General features: G+C 36.6%; 1 protein-coding gene across 1 annotated transcript; it reads left to right on the plus strand.

Annotated features, from left to right (window-relative positions):
* Positions 1–27: 27 nt before the first annotated feature.
* Positions 28–27,191, plus strand: ERCC8 (ERCC excision repair 8, CSA ubiquitin ligase complex subunit). The gene is made up of 12 exons (XM_029959021.1): positions 28–267; positions 1,527–1,622; positions 1,772–1,873; positions 10,031–10,154; positions 11,636–11,717; positions 12,336–12,404; positions 14,853–14,919; positions 16,153–16,256; positions 18,198–18,322; positions 19,828–20,025; positions 25,028–25,114; positions 26,823–27,191. The coding sequence occupies exons 1-12, from the start codon at positions 188–190 to the stop codon at positions 26,889–26,891; spliced, it is 1,203 nt and encodes a 400-aa protein (XP_029814881.1). The 5' UTR covers positions 28–187; the 3' UTR covers positions 26,892–27,191.
* Positions 27,192–27,410: the final 219 nt, after the last annotated feature.

The following is a 27,410-nucleotide window of genomic DNA, read 5'->3' on the forward strand; positions in this document are numbered from 1 at the left end:
TGTAGTGCTCTGCGCCCCATCGGGTCGTCTGCCCTCTTCCCAAACCCGGCCTGTTGGTTGATTGCAGGAGAATCAAATGCGCGGCTTTTATTGGGTTCCCAGCAGCTTCTGTGGGAAGTGGTCGCTGCGTAGACAGGCTTATTAATATTCATGGATCATAAGGTGATAATATTTCTTCAACGTCAGAATGAGAATCATTTTTGCAGCTGTGTTTCAAGGCAAATCCAGTAAAGCCTGCGTCAGTTCAGTCGCTCACGGGACTCCATTGTAAGGATTTGTGCTTGTGATTTATGGTTTTGGGGGCTGTATCATTGTAAAAAGAATGTTTTAAATTGAAATGAATTTTTGTGATTCAGGAAACTCCTTTCAGCGAGCATTGTGACAATATGGTTACATCCTTTCTGTGCCCCCAGTGCTCATGTAGCATTCAGTGTTAAGAATGTTTGACATAAAAAACAGCTGTAGTCTTCAGTGGATTTTATTTATAGCTGCATTTTTAGAAAGTCATATGTTTTAAAACAGTTCTGCAGGGGCATTTCTTGCTTCACTAAAATTCAATCTCAAGCTCAAAGGTTTTAAACTAGATATCTTGTATATGTCAAAATTCTTATTCTAAGTGAATTCTTCCATAATTATATTTCACGTCTGTTAAAAGACCTTAAATAACTTGCTGCTTTGGGGACCTGCCTGTCACAGCCTAAGGTTCTCACATCAGGATTTTTACCAGTTGATCTTAAGTAGGGTCACTCTACCTCACAGCTTTTCAGTTACCTACTTAATTACTTTGTTCTTGTTCGTGCTTTTGACAGAATGGTGCTGTACAAAGCTCTGATCATCTTGCAAGGCTAAATTTTATATCAGGTAGTATGGTTTAAGGAAGCAGAATCTCTCTTATTTTGACCATGTAACATATAAGCATATTTAAAAATACAAGTTACTAATTGCAGTTCAGAAGAGTTTGTCTTGGAAGCTTCATCATGTGGGTAGCCTAGTTTTTATTTATTTTGTTCCAGAAAATGTAACACACAAACTTTGGTTCATTAAAGGAAAACTTGATTAACTTGATAAACCAGATGAGTTTGTCTGCTAGATGTCTGTAGTTCCAAGAAGGATGAAGCTTGAAAGAATGTTACATAATGAAACTTCAAAGTAACTAATATTTGTTGTGAATAGAAGGCATCTGAATGCTTCTGTTGCCCAAAGTTTTCAAATTGCATCTAGTTTTGTTTCCTATGTTGACCCCAAATGCAGTTTTGCTATTTTACGTGTTTATTTCTCTCTTACCTTCCAAACATTGAAGTATTTTTTTTTTCTGCCAACTTCACAAGACTTATTTCCATCCCTATGTCGTGTAGTTTTGCAAAAATGTTACAAGGATGAGTTAAATAAATTGAAAAGGGCAAAACTACAGTTTTAGCTGTTCAGAGCTGCATAGTAACATTCAATAATTCTGTTCTTGTTGTTCATATCCCTGTTTTTCTTTTTTTTTTTTAATTTTATTTTATTTTTGTTTTTGTTGGTTTTAGAGTCCTAAGTCTGGAATTAAATAAAGATAGAGATGTGGAAAGAATACATGAGAGTGGTATCAACACACTTGATATTGAGCCTGTTGAGGGAAGATAGTAAGTATATACTATAGTTGGTAAAAACGTATATGAGTACTTCATTGTGTTTTGGTACTATGGATTTATTTTCTTGTTGAACACTCAGTTATACTGAGCATATTGAGATCATGAATTTTGTAACTTTATGCTTTATTAACACTTTTCAGCATGTTGTCTGGTGAATCAGATGGTGTTATTGTACTTTATGACCTTGAAAACTTGACCAGAAAACCAAGTTACACCTGTAAAGCACTTTTCTCTGTGGGAAAGTAAGTATTCCAAAATTATATTAAAAGTTCATAGTATAGCTCTTGTGTGGCTAGGATTGAACTTCCAAATTAATGTGTGTTCTTATTTCTAGGATAGAAAGAATGTAGAAAATAGTACCAGAAATCTTTGAAGGCTAGTGTGATGACTTATGTTTTTTGAAATGCAAAAAAAAAAAGCAAGAAACTTTGTGAGGATTTATGTGATTTACTAAGTAGCAGGAGCTAATTGTTTCTTCTTGATTTGTCTACTCTAATAGTTACAATATATGTACAATGACTCTGTGGTATTGTTTGAGCAGATCTAGAGCAGTTCAAAAGTTAAAAGGGAGAATATAAATTTTACTTATATGGGAACTAAAGTAAGAGAGTCTTATGTTGCTGTAGGCCGCACAAAAAGAAGTCGGAGCTAGTACTCTAATCACATTTTAACACTAGAAAAAGATAGGTGAGGAAAAAACCAACCAAACTCTCTTCTAGCTCACAGTTCCTTACCTCTGAGTTCTGTTATTGTTTCATGTTGAAATTTGGTGGCTGTGCAAGTTTCGAGCTGGCTTGCCGCCTGGTCTCCAAAACTCAACAACAGAGCCTGCTTCCCAGAGAGGGAAGAAGAAAACCAAACAGCCAAAGCTATAGCAAAAGATATATATTTTTTGTATAAAACAGATATATACAGTGAGAATACTATATACATATAACCCCAGAAACCCCAAATAGCTTCCTAAAAGGGAAGAGGGAAGGGAGAAGGGAAAAAAGGACAAACGAAAAGGGTCAGAAACAAAACAGGTATGCACAATCTAAAAACTCGGTAACCAGCAAAATAAAGAACTGGCACAATCTCACCACTTCCCTTGAGAAAAGCAGGACAGCCAGACCGTGGCCCAGCACTCTCCCCTCCCGCAGCGGCAGACAACAGCAGTCACTGTAGGCCTCAACTTCAGATAAGCAAGACCACGTAGGGATCTACTGTTCTTGAACCTCTCTGGAAAAGAAGAGAGTGCGGTCCCTCTGGTCACCTTTATTTATACCTCAGCTTACGTAAAGGAATAGCATGGAATACTTCCTTGGGCACTCCCCTAGTTCCCTCCTGGTTACAAACTGGTCTCCAGGAAGGCCTAGGGTAAAAACTATCACAGTGACTCTATGCTAGTAACTACGAGAAAAAGGTTTTGATACTCTTGTAGAAATATTCCTTTTATCCCCCAAATTTATAATATTTATATTTGAATAAATATGCTTTTAAGCAGAAGGAAAATTATCTGCATAACCCTGTTCATCTGATTGGAAAAAAGATCTAACACCTATTTGCAATTGTTGATTTTATCTCCTCTCTCCCTGGTTGCAGCTATTTTAAGTTCATCTGGTTGTTCACCAGGCACAGCAGTAATTTTTATAGAACTTCTTAAGAGCATGTTCAAATGAAGACAGATGTGTTATTAAAAAAATGGGGCATATTTTTCTAAAGAACAGGGTACTACCATGCTGTGTGTAATCTTTATAAAGAGTCAAAGCCTTTATTGATTTGTCAGACTTTCTCTGCAGGCAGTATAATTTTTTCCATTATGGCCATAAAGTCTTTTAGCAAAATCTGGTTTTTCCCTGTATTTGGATTTTAGGATTATCTAGTAAGTTGGAACTTTGAGACAGTAAGATATATCCTACTGTGTTAAAGATTAGTAGCTATATTTCCCCCTTATTTTTTCCCAGTCTAGAAATTAATTGAGGTCTAAGAGCTTCATGAGCCAAATATACAAGAGCAGAACAGATTTGTTACAATAAAATTCTGTAATGGTATTTTGGACCATAAGAAGGAAAAAGGTTAATAGAACATGCATCAAAACAGATGAGTTGGGACAGAATCTACTGCAAGTCAGCTGCATATGTTTGTGGCTGGGACTTCTTGCACAAAATTATTTTAAATTGTAATTAAGAACATGTAGTGACTATACATCCCCAACTCTCAAAACTGAAATGATTTCTGAAACAGATGCAGCAAACCGAAGAAATTCATTCTAAGAGGACACAACATAAAAGCTGTCATAGAATCATAGAATCAGCCGGTTGGAAGGGACCTCCGAGATCATCAAGTCCAACCCTTGATCCGCTACCGCTGAGTTTACTAGACCATGGCACTAAGTGCCACAGCCAGTCTCTTTTGAAAAACCTCCGGGGACGGAGAATCCACCACTTCCCTGGGCAGCCCATTCCAATGCCTGACCACCGTCTCTGTAAAGATATTCTTTCTAATATCTAACCTAAACCTCCCCTGGCACAACTTGAGACTATGCCCTCTTGTCTTGCTGGTAGTTGCCTGGGAAAAGAGGCCAACCCCCACCTGGCTACAACCTCCTTTCAGGGAGTCGTAGAGAGTGATGAGGTCTTCCCTGAGCCTCCTCTTCTCCAAGCTGAACAACCCCAGCTCCCTCAGCCTCTCCTCATAGGACTTGTGCTCGAGTCCCTTCACCAGCCTTGTTCTCTTCTCTGGAGCTGCTCCAGAATCTCAATATCCTTCCTGAGCTGAGGGGTCCAGAACTGGACACAGTACTCCAGGTGTGGCCTCACCAGTGCTGAGTACAGGGGAAGAATCACTTCCTCAGACCTGCTGGCCACACTGTTCCTGATACAGGCCAGGATGCCATTGTAAAATCTGTGCTAAAGTCATGCCAACACTGACTTCAGTTAGATCAGTAGAAATATTCCATTCTTGAAGATTCTGTTTATGAGCATGGTTAGTTGGTAGTCTGTTTCCTGAGTAGGTGTTAATTTGCATAGCTGCATCTTTTATTTCCTGTCAGTTGAGGCATGAGTCTTACTACTGACTTACAGTCAGATTTGTGTGACACTGTTCTAAATGATAGAGTTAGGATTATTATTGCTTAAATAACCTTAGTAGGTTTCTTGCCTAATTTATTCCTAGTATTCATATAGCTTCCCAATATGTTTTAAATACTTACTGTAACTAAATAGCTGCAGATTATATATACCTTCAGATATTTGGAATATTATTCAAGCAGAGTTCCGACATCATAAATGAGTTTCTCATTACTGATAAGAAACACTTTTCATCTGATTATCTGGCTCCTATCTTTGAAGCATATAGTGCTGATGTGTTGTAGATGTTTACCTGTCTTACAGGGCACAACACAACTCTGGTCTCAAAGTTGCTTAAAGAATAAGCTCTTGGTAGAAGTCCTTTGAAGCTGTTTCTGAATAGACTCTAAACTGGGCTTGATGAGGGTCCAGTAGTTTTAGAACATCAGAAGTGATAATTCCTGGTGGTAGGCTGGAACTTACCCAGTGTTTCTCATCTAGACTGTAGGGCCACTATTTAAAAAAAAACAAACATAAAAAATAGTTTTCCTTGCTCTTCTGGGAGTCAGCACTGAGAGCTTCACCTGGTTTCATGTAATCCATACTGTCCTGTGATTAAAAACTGGCATTTGAGAATAACCAAACAGTACCAGCTTCTAGATGATATATATATATAATGCTTGTCTTTAAGGTAGTCTCTTTACTCAAAACCTGCCTAGGAAGAATGAATGGCAGTGATCATACTATACATAGAACTAATTCTGTGTTTGTGTTTGGTAGAAAAGTTTGGGATATTCTGAGTATTAGGTGAAAATACTGCATGTGGAATGAACTGCAAATAATGTACAGCCCTGACACATGAAACTGGTATGTAGCCACTACTAAGCTTGGCCAGATCAAAGGTAATTCCTGCAGAGCTACTCAAGAGTTTTTTAGTTCATTCCTTAGCCCTGTGGATTATGGAAGAATTGATTGTTCAGCTACAGTGTTGAACACAGTCCAGTGTTGTACACTTACCAGTTATTGTACCAGGATAATTAGTTCCATGGGTTTAGGTTTTTCTGCATGGTGCATACAAATGGCTCTCCAGGAGTAAGTTCACTCTGAATCAGGCTTGGTTTCCTGGCTCTGCAGGTACTGAAGATATTTAGCTTGACTCTGTCATGGTTCGACTCCAGCCAGCAACCAAGTACCACTCAGCTTCTTGCTTACTTGCCTACCAAGTGGGATCAGGGAGAGAATCAGAAGGGTAAAAGTTAGAAGACCCATGGGTTGAGATGAAGACAGGTTAATAGGAAAAGCAAAAGCTGCACATGCAAGCAAAGCAAAACAAGGAATTAAGACATCACTTCCCATGGGCAGGCAGGTGTTCAGCCATCTCCAGGAGAGCAAGGCCCCATCACATGTTACTCAGGAAGACAAATGCCAGAATTCCAAGTGTATTCTCCCCTTCTTCCCCCCAGCTTTGTATACTGAGCATGATTTTATATGGTCTGGAATATCCCTTTGGTCAGTCTGCGTCACCTGTCTTGGTTGTATCCCTTTCCAGCCTCCCATGCATTCTCAGCCCCCTCACCAGCATGACAGTATGAAGAGCAGAAAAGGCCTTGGCTCTGTGTAAGTCCTGCTGTGCTGATTTAAAGGTAAACCAGCAGGGGAAATGAACTCAGCTCAAAAGAGAGATTATAAATCAGAATAACAATTGAATAAAATAATACAATAAGTACAATTATACAGACAAACAATTGGTTTTAACCCACAAAACCCAAATATATAACCCAGCACCCTGGGGCATGAACAGAGTGGTGTTCTTTGGGCCCCCTGAGTCCAAAGGAAAAGGAGAGGGGAAAAACCTGTTGGTGAGAGTGCTATTGCAGCCTGGTCAAGAGTGGTGATTGCAGTCCAGTCGAGAGTGATGGTTGCAGTCTGGTTGAAAAGTGGTGGTTCCAGTCCAGTCAAGACTGGTGGTCTGCAGTGTGGTTGAGAGCAGTGATCTGCAGTCTTCCTCTGGATCCCACGAGTGGTTAAAAAGGTCCCAAGACTCCAAGATTATATATCCTCCAGTTCAGGCAGGAATGCCCAGTACCTCCCTCAGGGCGAGGAGTTCCTCAGTGGGCATGAGGACAAGAGTACCCTCCTGTCTCACAGGCCTCTTAACACCCAGTTTATAGCCTGAGGAGTCAGGCTCTATGTGCAGATGGTGTAAATGGTTCATTGATACCAGTTTCTGGGAAATGGCAGGGAAGGCTATAGAATACACAGTTTTGGATTACACCCATCCAGTGATGAACTGGTCTCTACTGTCCTAACTAGGACACCTGCTCAGTAGTAACAAAAACATCTCTATAATATCAGCACTGTGTTCAACACAAATCCAAAACATATCCCATACTAGCCACTGTGAAGAAAATTACTTCTACCCCAGACAAAATCAGTATACTTCCCTGAAGAATAAATGCCCAAAATCTGGTGATTTATAGCACTCTGCCAGGACAACAGGCCATTCTAGGATATGCCTCAAAAATAAACAATGCAGGAGCCATGAAACTAACTCAACAGTTACTCAGTAGCTCTTGCTTAGTATTGTCAAGTCTGGCTTCAGGCTAACTCAGTTTTAAGATGTCTTTTGTGCTTTCTAGCAACCCAAGCGAGCGGGAAGGTGTATTAGTTGAGCTGAAATCAGGTCTATAAAGACCATGTGAAAAGGGGATATTTCCTTGACCCTAGTGTTTGATTAGTCTGTCATTGTCCCAGGAAAATGGAGACCCTTGTGCCCAATGACACCCTTGTCAGTGTCCTGTTATGGGCACCCTTCACTGAACAGTGCTGCTGGATCGAAGGGCAGTTCAACTAACTTGTTCAAGGTCACACACCAAGGGCAGTGCCCACTTTATCTGAGTTATCCACAGCCAGCAACTGCCAGCGCCTGTGAAGGACTCACAGTTTATGGGATAACACAATTAATATAAAATGATGACAGATTAAGATTCAAGGATTGCTGATGATTGTACCTGACTGCAAAATCATGTTCAAAGCAATACACAGACAAGCTCTAAACCCAATAAAAGTATTCAGTGCACATAGAGTACAGTTCTTACCCAGTAGGTGTCCCTCTGAGGGTGAAGACAGGTTCAGCCTGTTCACTGATTCCTGAAGCTACAACAGTCTTCCCTAACTTTTCCCCATTCTTGACCTACTCTCATACTATTTCTTTATGTTTAGATGGAGCTTGAGTGACATATCTTTGTTACTGAGTGTTGTAAAATTCTCTTAACTTTGCTCTTAAAGATACAGCTAATAAAATATAGAGTGCATGGTCAGTGAGGGGTGGTTGTATCTTGGAGACAGGCAAATTTGGGATGTAGATGTGCATTAGTATTATAATTAGATTACAATGAACCAAGTTCATCAAAGGAGAGCAATTTTACCACAGTTGCTGACTCAGCAGGAGGACCCTTGGTTGACAGGTGCAATGCATTTTATCAGCTAGAAAGTACCATCGAGTTCCCCTGCCTTCAAGGATTTCAACAGATGCTGTTCACGATGTCTTCACTCTGCTCCACTCTCTGTTTCAGCCCTCTTAGCAGGTGCTTAAGGTTGTAGATTTCATTTATGGGAATCATCCTGGAATAAGTTTTGGGCCTACTTGCCTCATTCCATACTACGCAGCAACTGCATTTCACCCTAGAATTCATGTATCATTATAACTTCTGTTAGGATGTGAATATAACATTCCTCTAATTTTATCCCAGCCATCTTTTCACAATACCAAAAATCCACATCTCTGTTTACACAATGATACCCCTGCAATAGTTACTGCTTTGGAGGCCAGGACACTTGAGAGAAAAATGCAAAGATAAGAGCAGAAGTGAGGAAATCTTGTGAGCCCTTCACTAGCTGCAGCTGGAGCTGGCTGAACTATTTTCTCATGTTATACTGCGTTTAGCTGGGATAGAGTTCATTTCTTCATAGTAGTTTGTATGGTACTGTATTTCGGACTTGTGGCCAGTCTTGATAACATACTGATGTTCAGCTAGTGCTGAACAGTGCTTGGTAGTGTCAAGGCATTCAACATTCTTCATTCTACTCCTTCAGTGAGGAGGCTGGGGGTGGACAGTAGGCTGTGAGGAAACACAGCTGAGACACCTGACCCAACTTGACCAGAGATATTGATATTCCATACTGTACTATGTCATGTGCAGTAATAAAACTGGGGGGGAAAAAGAGGGGGCCCTGGGTTGCCATTGCTCAGGATTTGAAGGATCATTAGTCAGCCTACGATGAAGGATTGTTCTTGCATCACTTGTTTGTTTGGGGGTTTTTTGGGGTCTTTTGGTTTTTTGGGTTTTTTGGGGGGATGGAGTTCATTTTGATTTGTTTCCTTTTATGTATTAAAATGTGTTTATCTCAATCCACAGCTTTTCTCACCTTCACCATTTGGATGCTTTCCTTCATCTCATTGCAGAGGGGTAGAGTGAGCAAATAGCTGTGGTGGTGTGTAGGTGCCTAGGGTTAACACACAGCAACATGGTAATTCTGGGTCTGGGAGCATGATTTCGGGCCCTGAAGCTGGATCCATGTGAATACAGCTCAGATATTAGTGGTCTGCCAGGTGTAGAAATTACATATATTATTCAGAGCCTGGTCAGTTCAGTCTGTATCCTGGAGCTGTCAAGATTTGCTCTACTGTCCTTTCTTCCTACCAAATTTAATGTATTATTAATTATATTGCATTCTGTAACTATCCATAGTTTAGCTGAAAGTTTCCTATTATTCTTCCTCTGTCACTTCTAAATGCAAGTATAAATGACTCTCAGTAACTTAGTCTACTGCTTTCTGGTGATTTCACCATACATGAATTGCCAATAACTATGTAGCTGTAATTATTTACTAATAATAATGAAATTTTTGAACTGTCTTTGTGGTGGTATTTTTTAGTAGATCTATTTCTTGGATCCATTTCTCAGGGGGCTTCCAGAAGTATAAATGATTTGTAGTGTTAGGCTATCATGTCTAAGATTAGAACTGTAAACATTGCAATTTAAAACATTTCAAAAGACATTAGTGTCTTTTGTGCTTCAAACTGAGTGTCTTAACTTGAGATATGCTACAGATACCATATTTTGAAAAGATAATGATCTGTAGTTTCTTGAAATCAGGACTCTTCAAAGAAATTAATATTAGATGATTGAAAATCAAGCCAAGAAAACCCTAGTTCTTCTTGAAAACTTCAGGACAAATTAAAAAAACCCCATATTTAAACAATATTTTCTATTTGTCATTGAATACCAAGACAATTACAAGATGCTTATTAAGACTAACCAATTGGAATATTTTCTTTGATTTTAGGAGCCATCCTGATGTACATAAATTCAGTGTGGAGACAGTCCAGTGGTATCCTCGTGACACTGGCATGTTTACATCCAGCTCATTTGATAAAACCTTAAAAATATGGGATACAAACACTTTACAAGTAAGAGAGTTTCTGCAGCTTGCAAGCTTCTTTGTGTATGTGTTATTCATTCCACATCTGCAGTTTTCCCAGAGGTGAACAGGAGCAGGCATCCAGAAGGATGAAAACCAGCTTATTGTTAGAACTGTGGGTGCAGCAGAAGGGTGATATGATTCCGGCATTCACGTATACCCTGGTGTGTGCCTCTCCCTGTCTGAAGATCTGAATGTCTAAACTGTAAGAGAGCTTGGAACCCGTGGGACAGTCCTCTCTGATTTTGTTGTGATCAGGAATACCGCTAGTTGATATTTTGCTGTGTAAACTTGCCCACCAAGGTGTAGTCTGAAGTTCATTCTTGAGGATTGTTAGTTAAGTGTAAGCACTGTACAGCAGGGTGAGTTATTTTTAGCAACTGGCATCTAAATACTGGTTTTGAAGGACTGGTGGTTTTGGCATTCAGGACCATAAGGTCCAGAATTCTGCTGTTGTAAGCAGTATAGACAGCATTTCTAGAAATTGTTGGAGAATGAGAGAAACCATTAAGAAAATGCTAACCAATGTAACTGGCATTATTAAAGTAAACCGATTATGTAGGAATTCATGTTGCTTTGCCTCACATCTCTTGTTGAACCATGGATTCATGACTGCAGTTTGTCCTGTTTCCTGTGTGAATGTATTAATGAATTTACACTGATGCTGTTTGACTGTTGTTTCACACATAATGAAAGAATTTAAAAAAAAATAAGAGGTTTGTCATCCTAGGGACACCATAGAAAACAAATTTTTACCTCTTTTGGGTTTTTTGTTTGTTTGTTTGGGTTTTTTTTTGTGAGATGTGAAGCTACCTTAGCAGTTGCTTAATCTTCTTATGAATAGTTCACTTTCCAGATAGTTCTGTGAGCATCCCTTAAAAGACAGTGTTCACATGAAGGTTATTGAATGACCTGTTCTGCCACCAAATGATATTTTTGAAAATACAGACAAGTTTTAAGAGATTTTTCATATATAGTATTTTAGAATGAGACAACAAAAGCAGTTTACCTGAAAGCAATTGTAATTATTAAAGTAAACATTGAAGTTTATTGAAGTAAATATTATATTTCATTATTTTAAACACGTACAAGGTAGCTAATAATTTTATATGATAAGGGTGTAAATTTTTTAGGAATTGAAGCTACATTATAACCTACCTTCTTGTTTGCTTGCTAACTTTGTTAATTTTTGATAATTGTAATGTTTTCCATTCATGCTTCTTATTAGCCAATTTTCTTGGTCTTTCTTTTTGGTCATCTCTGAGCTCTAGTGTTGTCCTAGTTTTGCAAACAGACTTGCTGTGCGGTGCTTGCATGATCTGTTTTCCAACTTGGAGAATTATTATTACTATGTAAATAGTAGTATTTTTATTAGTCTTATTTGTAGCTTATTTGTACTTGAAAAATGATGAGCATTTACATTCTGATAACATACTTGCACTGTCATTAGTTTAATCTTTTTATTATCAGCCTGCAGATATATTTTACTTTGAGGGAACAGTCTATAGCCATCACATGTCTCCAGTTGCTACACAGCATTGTTTAATAGCAGGTATGTATTTGTTTGTAAGAAGTGTCTTACATGTTTTGGGTTTATAGTAACAAGCAAGTAGTATTCAGTAGGGTTTTTTTACCTACCCTATCTTATTTTTACATAAATTAAGTCTTCATAAGATGTAAGTTCGTTGGTTAAATAAAATAGTATCCATTCGTTGCATGATGTCAATGAGAATATCATATTTGTTCTTCTGAAATAATGCATCAGTCAATTGTCCTACCTGATAAAAACTCTTAGTTATAATTAGATTACCTTTCATTACCTAAACTAGCATTTGAGGTTTATTAGGTCCAAACATAGTAAATTGTGTAAATAGATGTATATTGCTTACATGTATGCCTGTAAGCTATGTTTAGCAACAAAATATTTGAGGAGATATTTTTAAGTTTTGTAAATATTGCCCTGTTTACCTCCAGTTTCTAATTTTTTTTTGTTACATGGTAAATTTACTTGGACTAAAAATGTAAATCTATTAATAGAATGCATTGACTCTGACTGAATGAACTGTTATGCAGTTAGCATTTTTCTTCTATTTACCATTGCTAAGTTTTTTGTTGTTATTCTCTCAAATGCTGGGGTTTTTTTTAACTGTCTTTGTTTCTCTTGTTACAGTGGGTACCAAAAGCCCCAAAGTACAGCTCTGTGACTTGAAGTCTGGATCCAGTTCTCACATACTGCAGGGTACTTCTTAGTCTGAAACATAAATGTTAAACAATAACTACTTTGAGTAAAACAAGTCCTGTAAAGAAACACTATATACAATGTATTCTTTGTCAGTAACATGACTAATTTATTTATAACCAGTTGTGAAAGTTACACAGCGGCAAAAGGTTCTTCTGAGTGTTTTCTAGTGCTAATAAGTTGGAAAATACAAATATTAATCAGTGAGCAGTTACTACAGATGTTTGGGCATTTTCATGATCTAATCAGTAGTGATTATTATTTATTACATGTTTAAGTGTATTCATTGATTTGAGGGTTTATGGGGGGCTGTTTACAAGAAACTCAAAGAACAACTAAAACAACCGAAACTCCCACCCTGTCATAACAAAAAGAAACCCCACACCTAAACACACACACACACACAAAACCCCCAACAACTATTTTAAAAAATATATCCTATGGAGGCATTCGAATGACTTTATTTAGAAGTTTCTGGTTTCTCTAGAATAGGCAAGATACTGCTTTCTGTAGAAGGATGATATCTAATCCTTTGCGTATTCCTAATTCAGTTAAATATAGGGGTTTATTGTTCCATAATCATTTACTTTTGGCACTTAAGAAGAATGTGCCTTTGGTGTCTCTTCTCTAATGTGTACTTTTTGGACTATGAGTATGTATGAGCACTCATAGTGCTCAAGTGAAGGCAATTACGAGGTAAATCTTCATGCTTCTAACCAGCGGGGTAAGATCTGATCTAGAAGCTGATCTAGAAGCTGTAGAGAAACATTAGTTCAGACACAGCAATGTGCAAATGCAGCTTTATTTCTTCACTGGCCAGCTCAAGTCTAAAATCAGCCTAGGTGGTTTCATGTGATGTAGAACTTAAGCCATTAAGCTCTTATGAACTGAATTGGCCACAGTAGGCTTCTCATGGTCTGTTTCTAGAACCAAGAGCACCAGAGAGTGCAACGACGAAAACAGTTCTCTAGACATTCAGTTGGGTTTCATCAGGGCTTCATAATTTAACACAAGAGTTAGTGCTTTCCAGGCACAAGCTCTGTGTCATTGTACACAGCCTGGTACACTTAGCTCAAGTGCAATATTGGACAAATAAGTGGAGGGAGAATATGTCCTCCTGTTAGCATAACCTAATAATTCTTTACAGAACTTGAAGCAGTCAGTAGTGTCTTGAAGATAAGTATGAATTTTCATGTAGACTAACTCTAACAGCTGAAATGGAGCAAAATGCATGGCTGTAGTGTAATAATGGATCCAAGTAAATGTGTCTGCCTTGAACCTTCCAAGTGTACCCTGTAGTACCTGTATCATGAAGATTTTTTCTATGATCCTGGTCATCATAGCCCTTTGATTAATTTAGGTAATGGAAATCCACCTACTAGAAGATGTAGGAGGGGCAAGGTGGTTCACATAGCTCTAAACTGCACTAGCAGAAATGTATTTGTATGATTTAGTTTATTTTTCAACAGCATGTTTCTGTTACTACATGAAGCCTGATTGCAGTCTCTCCATTTAGGACAATTTACACCTCCTGTTGTCTGTATTTATTTAACATTTTTAAAACTTTCCAAATTTTGAAGTGTATGTGTATGTGAATATATATATATATGTATATATATATAGGAAAGGACCTTTCAGATCGAGTCCAACCGTTAACTCAGCACTGCCAAGTCCCTCCCTAGATTATTTCCGTAGGTACCACATCTACACATCTTTTACATATCCCTGGGTTAATGACTCAACCACTGCCTTGGGAAACCTGCTTCTGCTGTAATTTTATTATCCAATCTAAACCTCCAGTAGTGCAACATAGGGCCACTTTCTCTCATCCTGTTGCATGTTACTTGGGAGACTGACCCCCTCCTGACTACAACCTCCTTTCAGGCAGTTGTAGGGAGCAATAATATATCCCCATAGCCTACTTTTCTCCAGGATAAACATCCCCAGCTCCCTCAGCTGCTCCTCATAAGACCTGTGCTCCAGACCCTTCCCCAGCTTCATGGATATCTTAATACTTCAGACCATAAATTCAAGAGAAGAGTATTTGAGGATGAGTAAAGTTTTAAATGTAAGTACATAGGGTAAATATAGCTTTTATTGAACATTTTTAAAGGATTTGAAGAAAAAGAAATGTAAAGTTCCTTCTGTGTGTGATAACACCAGTGCTGTTCAAAAGTTAATAGAAGTAAGCTCAGTGGCTGTAACTGTAAAACCATCTTTATTATCAAAAGTTATACACGGGTATATCACTTTCAGCTCACTGCATTCTTCAAGCAAGAAGAGCAAAGAGAATTGCTATCACAAAATTATATAGTTTCACAAAATTCAAATTTATGTTACTTCAGATTATTGTTCTGACTTGATGTGTCCTGTAGAACTAAATATTTGCTTTTACTTTTACTTATTTACATAAAATGATATGTAAAACCTTTTTCATATAATTTTTAGGTCACAGGCAAGAAGTATTGGCAGTGTCTTGGTCCCCACGTCACGAATATGTTTTGGCAACAGGAAGGTAGGGATGTTGCTGAACTCTTGAAAGCACTGAAATTTTTGTCAGTAAAATTTTATATGTTTATGAACATTTTTTAGAATTCTAATGCACTTTTGGAGTTAATCTTCATCACTGACTTTTACCTATGTAGCTTTTCCATAGAAAAACAAAACCTGAAGAGCTGTACCAGTGATGCTTATTTTATAGGAAGTTTGTACAGAATTTTGAAACACTAATTGTATTTACAGGTACAGGAAAATGATAGAACATTATTGAGATACTTACTTCTTACTATTTAGTAGTGTGTGTGTTGCTAATCTGTCCTATAACAAAGTAAAATATGTTTAGCTTAAATTAAAATCCTGGTTAATCATACTCAATCATGTCAAAGAGCATAACTCAGGTAGCTTAGCTGATGGGTAGTAACTTTCCAAGCTGCAGTAATTCATTGAATATGGATTATATGTTGATACTCCTGGACCTTTTTTATTTTCTGTCCATTAAAAATTTTATTTTTAATGTGAAAAATCCTCTGACCTTCCTATAGCTTTTGTGTATGTTATCTTTTGATTATAATGTGACATTTCTCATTTTTTTAGTTGCCATGTTTTTTTCTTTTGAATTGCAGAGAGAAATGGCTGTTTTATAAGTTTAGAGTGAAATTTGGATAAGTTGGTACCATTGTTGCAAACCTTTTGTTTCTAAAGCCAGGCTTCTGCAAGGCTCAACAAAGTTGGAAAATGTTTTAACAGAGTGTGATAGCGTGGTGGCTTTGGGGTTTTTGATTGGTTGGTTGTTTTGTTTTAGCAGATGAAAAATTGTTTGCTTGTAGACAGCTTCTGTACCAGTCGCATGATAGATCTATGATAGCAGGAGCCCCGAGTTGTCAGACAACCATTACAAATAATGCTGGAGTCTGTAGCTGCAGTTTAATCAACAGAAGAATTAGCAAGTTTATTCCTCGTCTGTGTATGTGTGCAAGGGTGTTATGTTGTAGACAAAGAGGCAAATGTATTGTATTACAGATGAAGATTCACTCTTAGGTGCTGATTGTGTAACAGCTATACTTATTCATACATGTAAATGAATGTCTGAAATCTGCCTTAAAAAATTTTAATGAAATTCTGTTGACTTGAATATGCCCACATGATGAGTGGTTCAGAATAGTTGCTGGACTAGGTGGGTTGATGGAAGACAGTTGCTGAAGAAGGGTGCACTTAATTAATGTTATGTTTGCAAATCTATTTTTCTTAGTGCTGATGGTAGAGTAAAACTGTGGGATGTGAGGAGAGCTTCTGGGTGTCTGAGTACACTTGATCAGCACAATGGGGAAAAGTCCAAGGCGTCTTCTGAGGCAGGTAATACAGAATATAACTAGTGGCAATGCATATGTAACTAGAATCATTCTTATATTTCATAAATATATTGAATACTAAGACTAGTGAAGTGAGCAGTGGTAATCCATTTGTTACCTACTACATAACACAGGCCCTTCAGTTATTTCTGTTATAGAGACAGTGTTTGTGGTAGGGATCTTTTTTGGAGGGATCTCCTTGACAGTAGTGGTATATCTGTTCTAAATGGTTTCCCCCCTAAAATGGGAAATTTTGTTATCTGTATTGTCGGTGAAAGAATTCATACGGTAGATTAGGTTTTATATAAACAACAATCACTTCATACTTCATAAGCTGTTACGGTAGTTATCTTCTTTTGAAAACAAAGAGAAGACAAACAAACCCACAAAAGTGCATTCCTTTTCCTGTTTAAATTAATCTTGCTTCCTATACAAGCCTTTAGAATATGTTCTCATATGTGGTGTCATAAAATCAGTTCTATTCCTTTTATACCCAAAGCCTACAACAGAGTGTAAAGTTATGATTGTATTTCATTGTACAGGAGGTTGAATTAAATCTTAGTACAATCAAATGCATCATAATGCCTTGTATTAACTGTAATTGACTACAGCATTAACATTTTTATGTATTTTTAAGTCACATTTCTGAAACTGGAAAAAACCCCCAAACCTCATGAATTGTGGCCAGTTCCGGACAAAATAAATTTCATTTTGCAGTCCAAAAAAGTACTTAAACAGTTGCTATTCTGAGACAGAAATACATAGTATTTGGAATTGAACACAATGGAGAAACTCTGTATTATACCTCTGGACAAAGGGATTTGTGTAGCATAAATCAGTGATGAAACCTACCACTCAGTCTGACTTATTGTGTGCAATTTAAATTGCATGTAGAAAAATTCATGAAAATGTCTGTAAAGTCAAACTAATTTTCCAAAATGTGTGGTTAGAGGATATGAAATAGCAGTGAGTATCTGTTTTAATAGCCACTCTCTCTATTATGTCATTTGTAGCATGGTAATATAGATGTTTGGTTTTGACTATTTTAAATTTCATTGAAATTCAAGAAATTACTGAGATGAAAATGGTCTAAAGAAAGCTAAGACTTTGTCAAAAAAGAACAAATTTTACTTAACAAAAACCAAAATTCTTTGTAACTCCAAAGATAATTAGTGCCATTTTATACATTCCTTTGAATAATGTGTTGACTTTTCAAACACAACATCTTTCTTTTCAACTTTATTTCTGTCTGACAGGTTCAAGATGATTTTTTGGCAATCTAATATTAATCACATAGACTAGGATGTCTGATTTATTAAAATATATATGAACTAAACCAAATGAAGCTAATAGGATTTTTTAAAAAAATTTTAAAGCTGATAACACTTTTACCTAAGAGGTATGTCTAAATTAGGTAGTGTAGTACAATGTAGAGATACTTTGTCTGTTTTTCAGTGAGTTAGTTCATGGACGCCATATTTAGATTTGCTGTGGTAGCACAGAGTTGGATTTTAGCATACTTAATGTGCAGTACTGCAGGGTAAACTCAACGAAATTAATTTCTAGTACTCCATGAACAATATAGAATAGGATATTCAGTTGGAAAGGACCTACGATGATCATCAGCTGCCTGACCACTTTAGGGCTGACCAAAAGCTACAGCATGTTGTTAAGGGCATTGTCCAAATGCTTCTTAAACAGTGACAGGTTGAGAGCATCAACCACTCGATGACAGATTGAACAGAACTGGCCCTTGAATTGCACCCTGAGGAACACTACTGGTGGCTGTTGGCCAGCCAGATGTTTTTATAAACCAGAAGTTAAGTTATTAATTTACTGAATGTTACCATTTAAACAGCACTTCCAGTGCTCTGCGTTGAACTAAAAATGTATACAAAGCAGTAATTCTTCTCTAGAAACCTGAACCAGCTCTTTTTCCTGACAGCAAATACTGCTCACAATGGGAGAGTTAATGGTTTATGCTATACCAGTGATGGACTTCATCTGTTAACCATTGGTACAGATGATCGGATGAGACTCTGGAACAGCTCCACTGGAGAAAACACATTAGTAAGTTTTCAAGGAACTTCATTTATGTTTTTACTTGTGTCATAGGTTTACTTGTTCTAAAAAAACCAAGCTGGAATTTTTTGCTGAATTATACTGCCACTATATGCCATAAATGCCATGGACAATGAATATAGAATCATAGAATCATAGAATCGTTTGGGTTGGAAAAGACCTCTGAGATCATCAAGTCCAACCCTTGGTCCAAATCCAGTCCATTTACTAGATCGTGGCACTCAGTGCCACGTCCAATCTGCGTTTAAAAATCTCCGGGGATGGTGAATCCACCACCTCTCTGGGCAGCCCATTCTAATGCCTGATTACTCTCTCTGTAAAGAATTTTCTCCTGATATCCAACTTAAATTTCCCCTGGCGGAGCTTAAGCCCGTGCCCCCTTGTCCTATTGCTGAGTGCCTGAGAGAAGAGACCTGAGAGAAGAGACCAACCCCCACCTGGCTAGAACTTCCCTTCAGGTAGTTATAGACAGTGATGAGGTTACTCCAGATACCCCAGTCGTGAGCTTCTGATGCAGCTTGCCACCAGTTGACAGCACACCAGCCTTCCTGCCCTGGAAGACCTCTAGGATGGATGGAACTCATAGTCGTGGTCTAAATGAACTCAACAGACATCTTGGAAGGATGGCCATTGACTAGAGAAATGATACCTGTGGTTGTGTGTATTTATATAAAAATGTATATGTATATGGTGGGAAGGTATAGCATCCGGGCATATATAGAATCATCGGTGGTATAGAACAAGGGGTGGATAAAGTCCTGGCTTCAGCACAGATCATCAGGAGGAGGCGTGACCAACACCCCAATGTTATTCAATACCACCCCACATAACTGGCAGAGGCAGGGGAAGGGGGCTTACTCTCTCTCTTCTGAGGAGGGTGTTCCTTCTGGGGGAGAGACTGTGGTGGGTGAAACGGTCCAGTATTGTTTTATTTTATGTGTAAATTGTTTCCTTGTCCTATACCTTGTGTTATTAATATTGTTACTGTTACAGTTTGTTTTCTTATTGCTGTTTCCAGTAAATTGTTCTTATCTCAACCCGTGATCTCTGCCCCTTGTGCTTTCAATTGGAGGCAGGTGAGGGGGAGTGAGCTGTGGCATGGTTTTAGCAGGACTGCTAAATTGGAGAATACCATTCCTAAACCATGATAGGTGGTAGTTCCTCAACCATGTCTAATTTCAGTGAGAGTTTAGGTGTTCGATGTAGATCTGGCATGGAACAGCCTGTGCAAATTCTATTTCTTAGTGTGGAACTGCTGATTTTTAGACATAACTTTCTTTCCTTTTCTTAAAGTTGATATTAACAAGAGTGATCTTGAATGAACACAAAAATGATTCTCTTGATAGACATCTGTAATGTGAAATATGAGGAGTTATACAAACATAACTCAAAATTAATTTTATTGAGTATTAAGGATGAAATAAAATTGACGTTTTAATATAATTTCCTGTGGTTTTACTTATTAGCTAACTGTGTAATCCTTCATTTTACAGGTGAACTATGGGAAAGTCTGTAATGAAAGTTGGAAAGGACTCAAATTTGCCATCTCTTGTGGCTGTAATCCAGAGTTTGCCTTTGTACCATATGGAAGTACCATTGCTGTTTATACAATTTTCACAGGAGAATTGATAACTGTGCTTAGAGGGCATTATAGTACTGTCAACTGCTGTGTATTTCAACCTCATTTTCAGGTAAGTAAAATAAGACCAGTATTCCAGACAAACTGCAATATTTATGCAGACTGCTTTACAATTTGCACTATAAAAGCATTAACTTTTCAGGGATGTGCTTCAATCAAAGATCATGACATAAGAGAGAGTTCTGTGGCTTGCATATCATGCAAGAAAAGTTTGGTGAAATTCTTGGGATGGACTTTTCTGGTTTAGCTTCCTTCCACTATTCAGTTTGTCTCACATATGTAACTTCTCAATATACTTCTAGTAATTTTTTGGCATACATACTCACTAATAAATATGCATAAAGACTTTTGCCTGTTTTCTGTAAGACTGAAGAGGAGGTATTTGTCTTTCTCAGAGATACCTAAGACTAATCACAGTAAGAAAGGATGTGAAATGCATTAGTATTGCTGTCAGTACTGAGAAGGCTCTAAAGTTCTTGCTCAAATGCCTGTAGTTATACTTTGGATAAAGTGTTGAGAACACGATGATATTCTTAAATTAATCTGAGAACATTTCACCTGAGAAATACCTTAGCATTACAGGAACTCATAGTGCTTGGCAGCCTTCTTTCTTTTTCTTTTCTTTTCCACCTATGGTATATTTTTCCCTTGCAGCAAAAGACTTAAGGATAAAAAAGCTTAATTTGTTGTGACATACTTTAGAACAGATTGTTCATGTGGTGTGTGTTGTGGCAAGAGCAGAGTGGATGTTAGTATGGATTTTCAGGCCATTACATAGTTGCCCTCACATGTTAAGGATTGTACTTCATGTTCTACCTCCTCCTTCCTTGCCTTTTGTTTCTGAATATCAGGCAGAAATATCTGAGGGAGAAAGGGCCTGCAGATACCTTTTTGTGACCTCTCATACAATGCACCATAGAAGTGAATCTGGTAACTTCTGCTTTGAGTGAAATAACTTTGACTGAACGTTGCTGTATCACTGAGACAGACTTCACTGAAAGTTATGAATACGCAACAGATTGCGAGCTAATAACCCTTATTAGGCCTGGAAGGCAGTTCTGGTATGAATAGGCAGTGCAATTCTACATCCACTGAAAGCTGGAATATTCACATTGTAGCTAAAGTAGATTTTTTCCAGACTGTTCTTGAAAAGCCCTTTGTGTTTCCAAGAATAGGTTCCCAACAGAAGTTCTAGTACGTTTATATAAAGTCATCTTTGGTATTCTTTTTGATAAACTGAAGAGCTAAGGCTAATTAAATCTCACTGTGAAACATTTTTTACTTGTTTTACATGTGGTGTCTCTACCTTGGCTTCAAAGATCCATAGTAAAGGATCACTCGTGTGTGTGTGTGTATGCACACAAAAAATTCATCTGTCACTATATCTGTAGGTTTATGGATGTTAACAACTTCATTTATTTATCTGTTGTGATTCCTAATTTTCTTTCAGAATCACCCTTTTCCAGAGTTCAGTTCTACATTCTAGAAGTGTGACTGGATTTTATTTTTCTGTAAATGCTCTGCTTTCAGTTGTATTAAATAGTTACTCTGATGGAGTAACATTGTTATAAGTCAGTGTATCAACACCAAAGGTAGTGATACTGTTATTTTGTCTGTGTTCACACATGTACTTCCAAATAGCTCATTCTGTCTTGAGACAATTAAGTACATTCATCTGTCTTCATATGATTCCAACAGAAATTATGATTTTGCAGGTTAAATTATTTTTCTGAGGTACCTATATTTTAGGCACTTTTTTATTTTACTCTCTCAAGCAATATTAAATCAGCATGCTGCAAAGTTATTCACAGCTGTACATTTCTAGTTTGTTACTAGTTTTGCTTGACAAAACCTGCTTTGTTATAAACTGTATTGGCTGGTGTTTATATTCCTGTATTTTAACTCTACAGTAACTGCATCATTTAATCACCTATTCTGTTGTCTTGTTTAGGACTAAAGAAATGTCAATTCATTTGTATCTGTATCATTCTGCTTTTTTTTGTTTGTTTGTTTTGTTTTTTCTTGACTGGCATATTAGGTCACTTTCACCTTTGTAATTTGTAAATACACGTCAAAACATAATTAACTTAAGCAAGCCATAAATTTTCATTGATGATTCTTCTAAGTCTCTGGTGTAAGATATGCATTTGCTGCTGAAAAGTGTAGCAGATGGTTTTCTAACGTTTTTTTTACTTATTAGCAGTTTGACATAAGTGCACTATCTTCATATGAAGGAAATTCTACATTTTTTATGCAGTTTTGACCATTTCCATCTAGTATTGAGTCTCTGTCACTGTTCAGAGTGTTCTTCGTTTTAACAGTCTTCTGAACTTTTTCTACTGTCTGACTGATTTTTGTCCTACCCATCATCAAATCTGGTGCTTAGATTTTCCTTACATTTTTTACTGTGTTGAAAATTTCTTATTGATGTTGGTTGCTGTCAGTCCCTCATGTTTTTTCTGTTCATAAACTGTATTTTAATTGCTATCTTTGTTTCACCTCATAACCAGAATAAGCTCTAAGAAGAACTTAAACTTTGCACCAATTATGTATTTGAGGTGAGAAGTGTCTTCTGTTTGCTCAGAACCATATAATCAAATATGATCACTGATACCCAAGCAGCTAGCTATTTGCAGTCTAATGATACTAGTCTTTATCTGTTCTTATCCAAATTAATTAGCATGTTTATGTAATACTTTTTATGTTTGAGATACGGTATGGAGCTCTCTCCACAGAATGCTGTGAGTTTAGCCTTTTCTGATCTTGGGAACAGAACTATAAAATCCACTATATTATTGTTTGCCTAAACTATTCTTACGTAAATATCTCTGTGAAGTTAATAAGATGTTAGTCTGCTTGAGTAATAAGAACTGCAGAATTTGGCCCTCTAATAAGAGGCATTAATTTAATAGGAGGACAGTAATTTCAAGGGTGGTGTGAAAGAGAATCTTCATTGTGCAATATCTTAGATGATGTTTGCTGTTGAATGTGATATGCTAGATACTATTGTGCCGTATTATGTGCTTAGAATAATTTAAGTAAACAAACAAGACCTACATTTCCCTTCAGAAAAAGAAATCAAGTAAAGCATCATGCAGGAATAACATGTCGTAAAATATTAGGTATGCAACAGGAAGTAATTTTGCTTTAAATTATAGCTTCTCATATTGTTTAAGAAGCACTAGTGACATCTGCAAAGGTATTCGGTAAATCCAGTAGTAAGCTATTAAGTAAAGTTAACTGAAAGTTAAATTAGGTTTTATTTACAGTCTTTCTATATAATATACTGTAAACATGCATGGAGCATGTTTGTAGTGCAATATATGTGACTCTCCTGTATTGTACCATAATCCTACATGGAAGTGACTAGCTTTTCTTTTGATTGACTTGAGGTGTGAGTCACCATTTCAGGTTGTAATATTTAATTGTAAGTATTGCTCAATGCAGTGGATATTAACGGAATATCTTGCCATACCAGGATCAGAAAATGAGCCAAGGGGTAAAAAGGATTAAATAGAAGTATGCTGATGTCGCTATGACATTGCTCACAAGGAAATATTTTGGCATGGAAAGATCTTTTAGAGTTCTAGTGATATTCTTTATTCTATCAAAGACAGAGGGCCCGACTAGTGTACTGCTGATAGAATTTTTGTCCTATAGTAGAATTTGACCTATACCTTGGTGTAACATATTTTCTTTTAAGCAAGTTAAGCAGCATGGTTCTCTGTCTTAAAACTGTAAACTCTAAGCTTGCATGTGTTTTATGATAAAGAACTTTATGCATAGGACCAGTTTTAGAAAAGAGGGTATGTCAGTTCTATTGAGTGAGATTACCCGCATAAATGAGTATTTATAGGAATTGAGCATTAAGTTTTTGCCCCAAATGTCGTCATAATTCATGCAGTTTTAGAATTAACTATACATAATGTAGGAGACTTCTGCAAAGATAGACCTCTTACAATATTTTGAACTTATGTTGAATCAACATATTAATAATGAGCCCACATGCAGAGAGTTGCTAGTTTAAGTGTAAAAGCCAGCAACTTGAACCAAGAGTTTCATACTGTTAGCCTAAATACCAAAGAAAATACTTTATATGCTTCACTCAGACAGTTTAGATGCACAGCAGTACTCAAATGTTTTCAGACATTGCCTATACTATGCAAGAGGATGATTCAAGATTGAAGGCATATGAAAATATCTTTATGTCTGTTCATTTAAGTAGCACTTTGGAAAATACAAGTGTTATTAGAGCAAAGTTTATGGCAAAGATGGTGCAGGATCTCTTATTAGCAAAATTTCCTCAGGTTAAAGTGATAGTCTGTATTTCCTTAATACAGAACTAAGAAAACTAAGATATATTTGACTTTCACCTGTTTGGTGTAGGGACTGTTTGCTTCCATGTGTTTGTAGGGTGCCTTGTACAATGGAATCTCAGGCTTTAGTCATCACTATAATAAATAGAGTTATTTATATTAAAAATAATAAATTGGTCTTTCTTATCTGTGCCTTTCCAACAGCATACTGGCTTCAAATTCTACTTTATTTGCTTTTTCCTTTCCTAGGCATACTGAAACTACATTTATTTAATACTTCTTTGTTCTGTACATATGCACTTTTCTAACATGTATTGCTAGATTCTTTTGAGTTTTTTCCTCTTTTTTAATTAAAAAAATATATTTTCCTTTTTTCCTTTTTTTTTTTTTTTACTTCTCCATAAATAATCTTTTAAGTTTAATAACTGTTAAAATAGGTGTATTTTCAGGAGATGTGAGAGAAGGAAGGAGAAAAATGTATTTAAAAGCAATAAAGCTCATTTAAATGTGGATTGTGCTACTTTGGTGAGCAGTCTGGGAAAGAAAAGAAAAATGTATTAATTTTGTTTTGGCATATTATTTAAAATACTGTTTATCAAAACTAAAGTATAAATTAAAAATTGACTACTTGAATTTATTTTTAAATAAATTTTCTATCTCTTTTTTCTCCCCAGTGTTGTACTTATATCACTATTCTGTAAATTTGTATAAAAGTAATTTTTGCTTGTTTTTTTAAAGGAACTTTATAGTGGTAGCAAAGACTGCAATATCCTTGCATGGATACCAGCTCCACGAGAGCCAGTTCTTGATGATATTTCTGAAAAGGTAATGAATTTTGGAATTTTAACTATGGTTTTTTTATGGCTTGTTGTGTGGAATTTAAATATGAGGTATGTGATTCACCATCAAAATTTGTAACAATTCCTAATTAAAAGCAGAATCACCTATTGTTTCTGTGCAATCTTTTAATTATTATACAGTTTTGAGAGAACATTTTCTTTCATAGTCTAGTAAAGTCTTTTGCAGACTTCTAGCTTCCTGCTTAGTTAAATGTAGTTAATTTGGTTATGGGTCCTTCAATTTCTGCTTTAGCTTCCTTTATTTCCAAACTATTTTCTGTAGTTTGTGCTATTTTGGAATTGTAAAGGTGCCAACAATTGTATTTTAAATTGTTTAAGAATATATTGTGCATTAAGCATATTAGGGATGTCACACTTCATACCTAAATATTTTTGATGCAGAAATATAATAAAGTACGTTCTAAGTGAGGTTATTTTCATGTCTGAGGCAAGATATCCACGTCTGTTACAGGAAGATCATGTATAACACTGTTTTCCAAGAGAGTACTTTCTCTCTCGGTATTAAAGCTGGGCAATAAAAAATTCAGTGAGCAGTCTGAGCAGAAAAAATTCTAGATTTTAAGGAACTGAAACCATTCAAGAATCAGAGTCTAGGAAACTCTACGAGTGTTGAAAAATGAGGATATATTAATGTTTTGCCCCATACCATACAAAAATGTCGCTTTTAAAATTTCTGCATTGTTCCATTTTGGATGGGAAAATTATAAGAAGCATAAATTTGTTGTAACATTTGCTTTGCTTTGTAAGACAACTTATTTCAAAACTACCCTACACCTAAGCAAAGAAAAAAAAGGGTAGTTTCAAAGGTTAGGTGCCTGAACCCAAAATGTGTTCCTTTGACCTGAAATTACCATTTTTACTCTAAGTGAGAATTTATATGTGAGTAAACTGTATTTTTCTTAGTCTGAAAAATAAAAACAAACCCACAGCAACAAGATTATTTACCTAGCTCTGATTAGAACTGCTCATTTAAATTTGACATGGTGGCAGTATGTAATATGTGCCATTGTTTTGAAATCTGTTAAGCTACAGCTGCTATTTGCAAATGTTGTAGATGAGCACTGCCTCTGTAAGAGGTAGTTCTGCTGTCAACTGATCCTGCTTGCTCTCATGTGTTAAAACATTCCCTTGAGTGCTTGCATAACCAAAATCTGAACCCAGAATAGAAGTAAATAAAAAAAAATTACCCTAAGTCATTGTGATTCAGTGCACTGCATAGCTGCACAAACTGTTTATTTGGACCCTAGTGGGGCTGATGTGAGAAATAGATCTTGGATGTGGATAAAGGCCAGGACTGCTTCCTGAAACCATAACATTAGCTCAGTTATGCTGGGCCGAGGAAATGAAGACCTAAATTAAAACAATGGCACACAATAAACATAGTAATATCCATTTGTTTATGTTTTATACCAAACATTTGTAATAATTCCAGTCAGTCCTCCAGATATTTTTTGTTAAAATTGCAATTAAATAGAGGACTATTTCTTTTCATAATTTATCATGTCCCTAATCAGCAGAATGACCAAAGAGGTAGTTAAAAATAATCCAGTACTCATGAGAGACAGAATAACTTGTCTACATAGAGTAATTTTAAAAAATGCCTTTAGCTTTGTGCTTTTAAGATTTTAGTATTTTTAGTTAAGAAAAACACTGATAATTTATACTTTCTTTAGTCTCTGCCTCAACAACATTTAAATCCAGCATACGAAGATGCATGGAGCAGCAGTGACGATGAAGGCTGAATTTAAATTATGTGCTGATATAAAATCGACATTCAGGCACTGCATTCACAGACTTTATCTACAGAATTGGATATTGTTGGATTTATCACGACTGGATTTTTGGTACAGTTCTGTTAGAGCAAGGTCTTCAGAAATAAATTTCCACTGTTCTCTGTGGTTTTTTGTTACTGTTAGAGTTAAATCTAAAGGATTACTTTTTCATACTGACTTTTGTACTTACCTTTACACATTGGTATACTTTATTCAGTGTTTAACAACTGATAAAGAAAAAATAAAAGCCCTCCAGACCAGTCAATATTACATTTTTTCTATTACCACTAGTACATGAGGAGATAACCCCTTCATTTCCAAGATGCATGATAGAGACTATTTTGCCTGAAGGAGGACTAGCTCAGGAACCAGCTTATTTTTATCAGTGTCTAGGTGGAGCAGACTGAATCCATTTTCAAGTGCTTATGTGCTGTGAGAGTCAACAGGTTTTTGTGCCTGTTCTCTAGTATTTTCAGTTTTGTATGTTTT

Source organism: Manacus vitellinus, unplaced genomic scaffold (assembly GCF_001715985.3).
Source record: "Manacus vitellinus isolate BGI_N305 unplaced genomic scaffold, ASM171598v3 scaffold_18_pilon, whole genome shotgun sequence".
Lineage (NCBI taxonomy): Eukaryota > Metazoa > Chordata > Aves > Passeriformes > Pipridae > Manacus > Manacus vitellinus.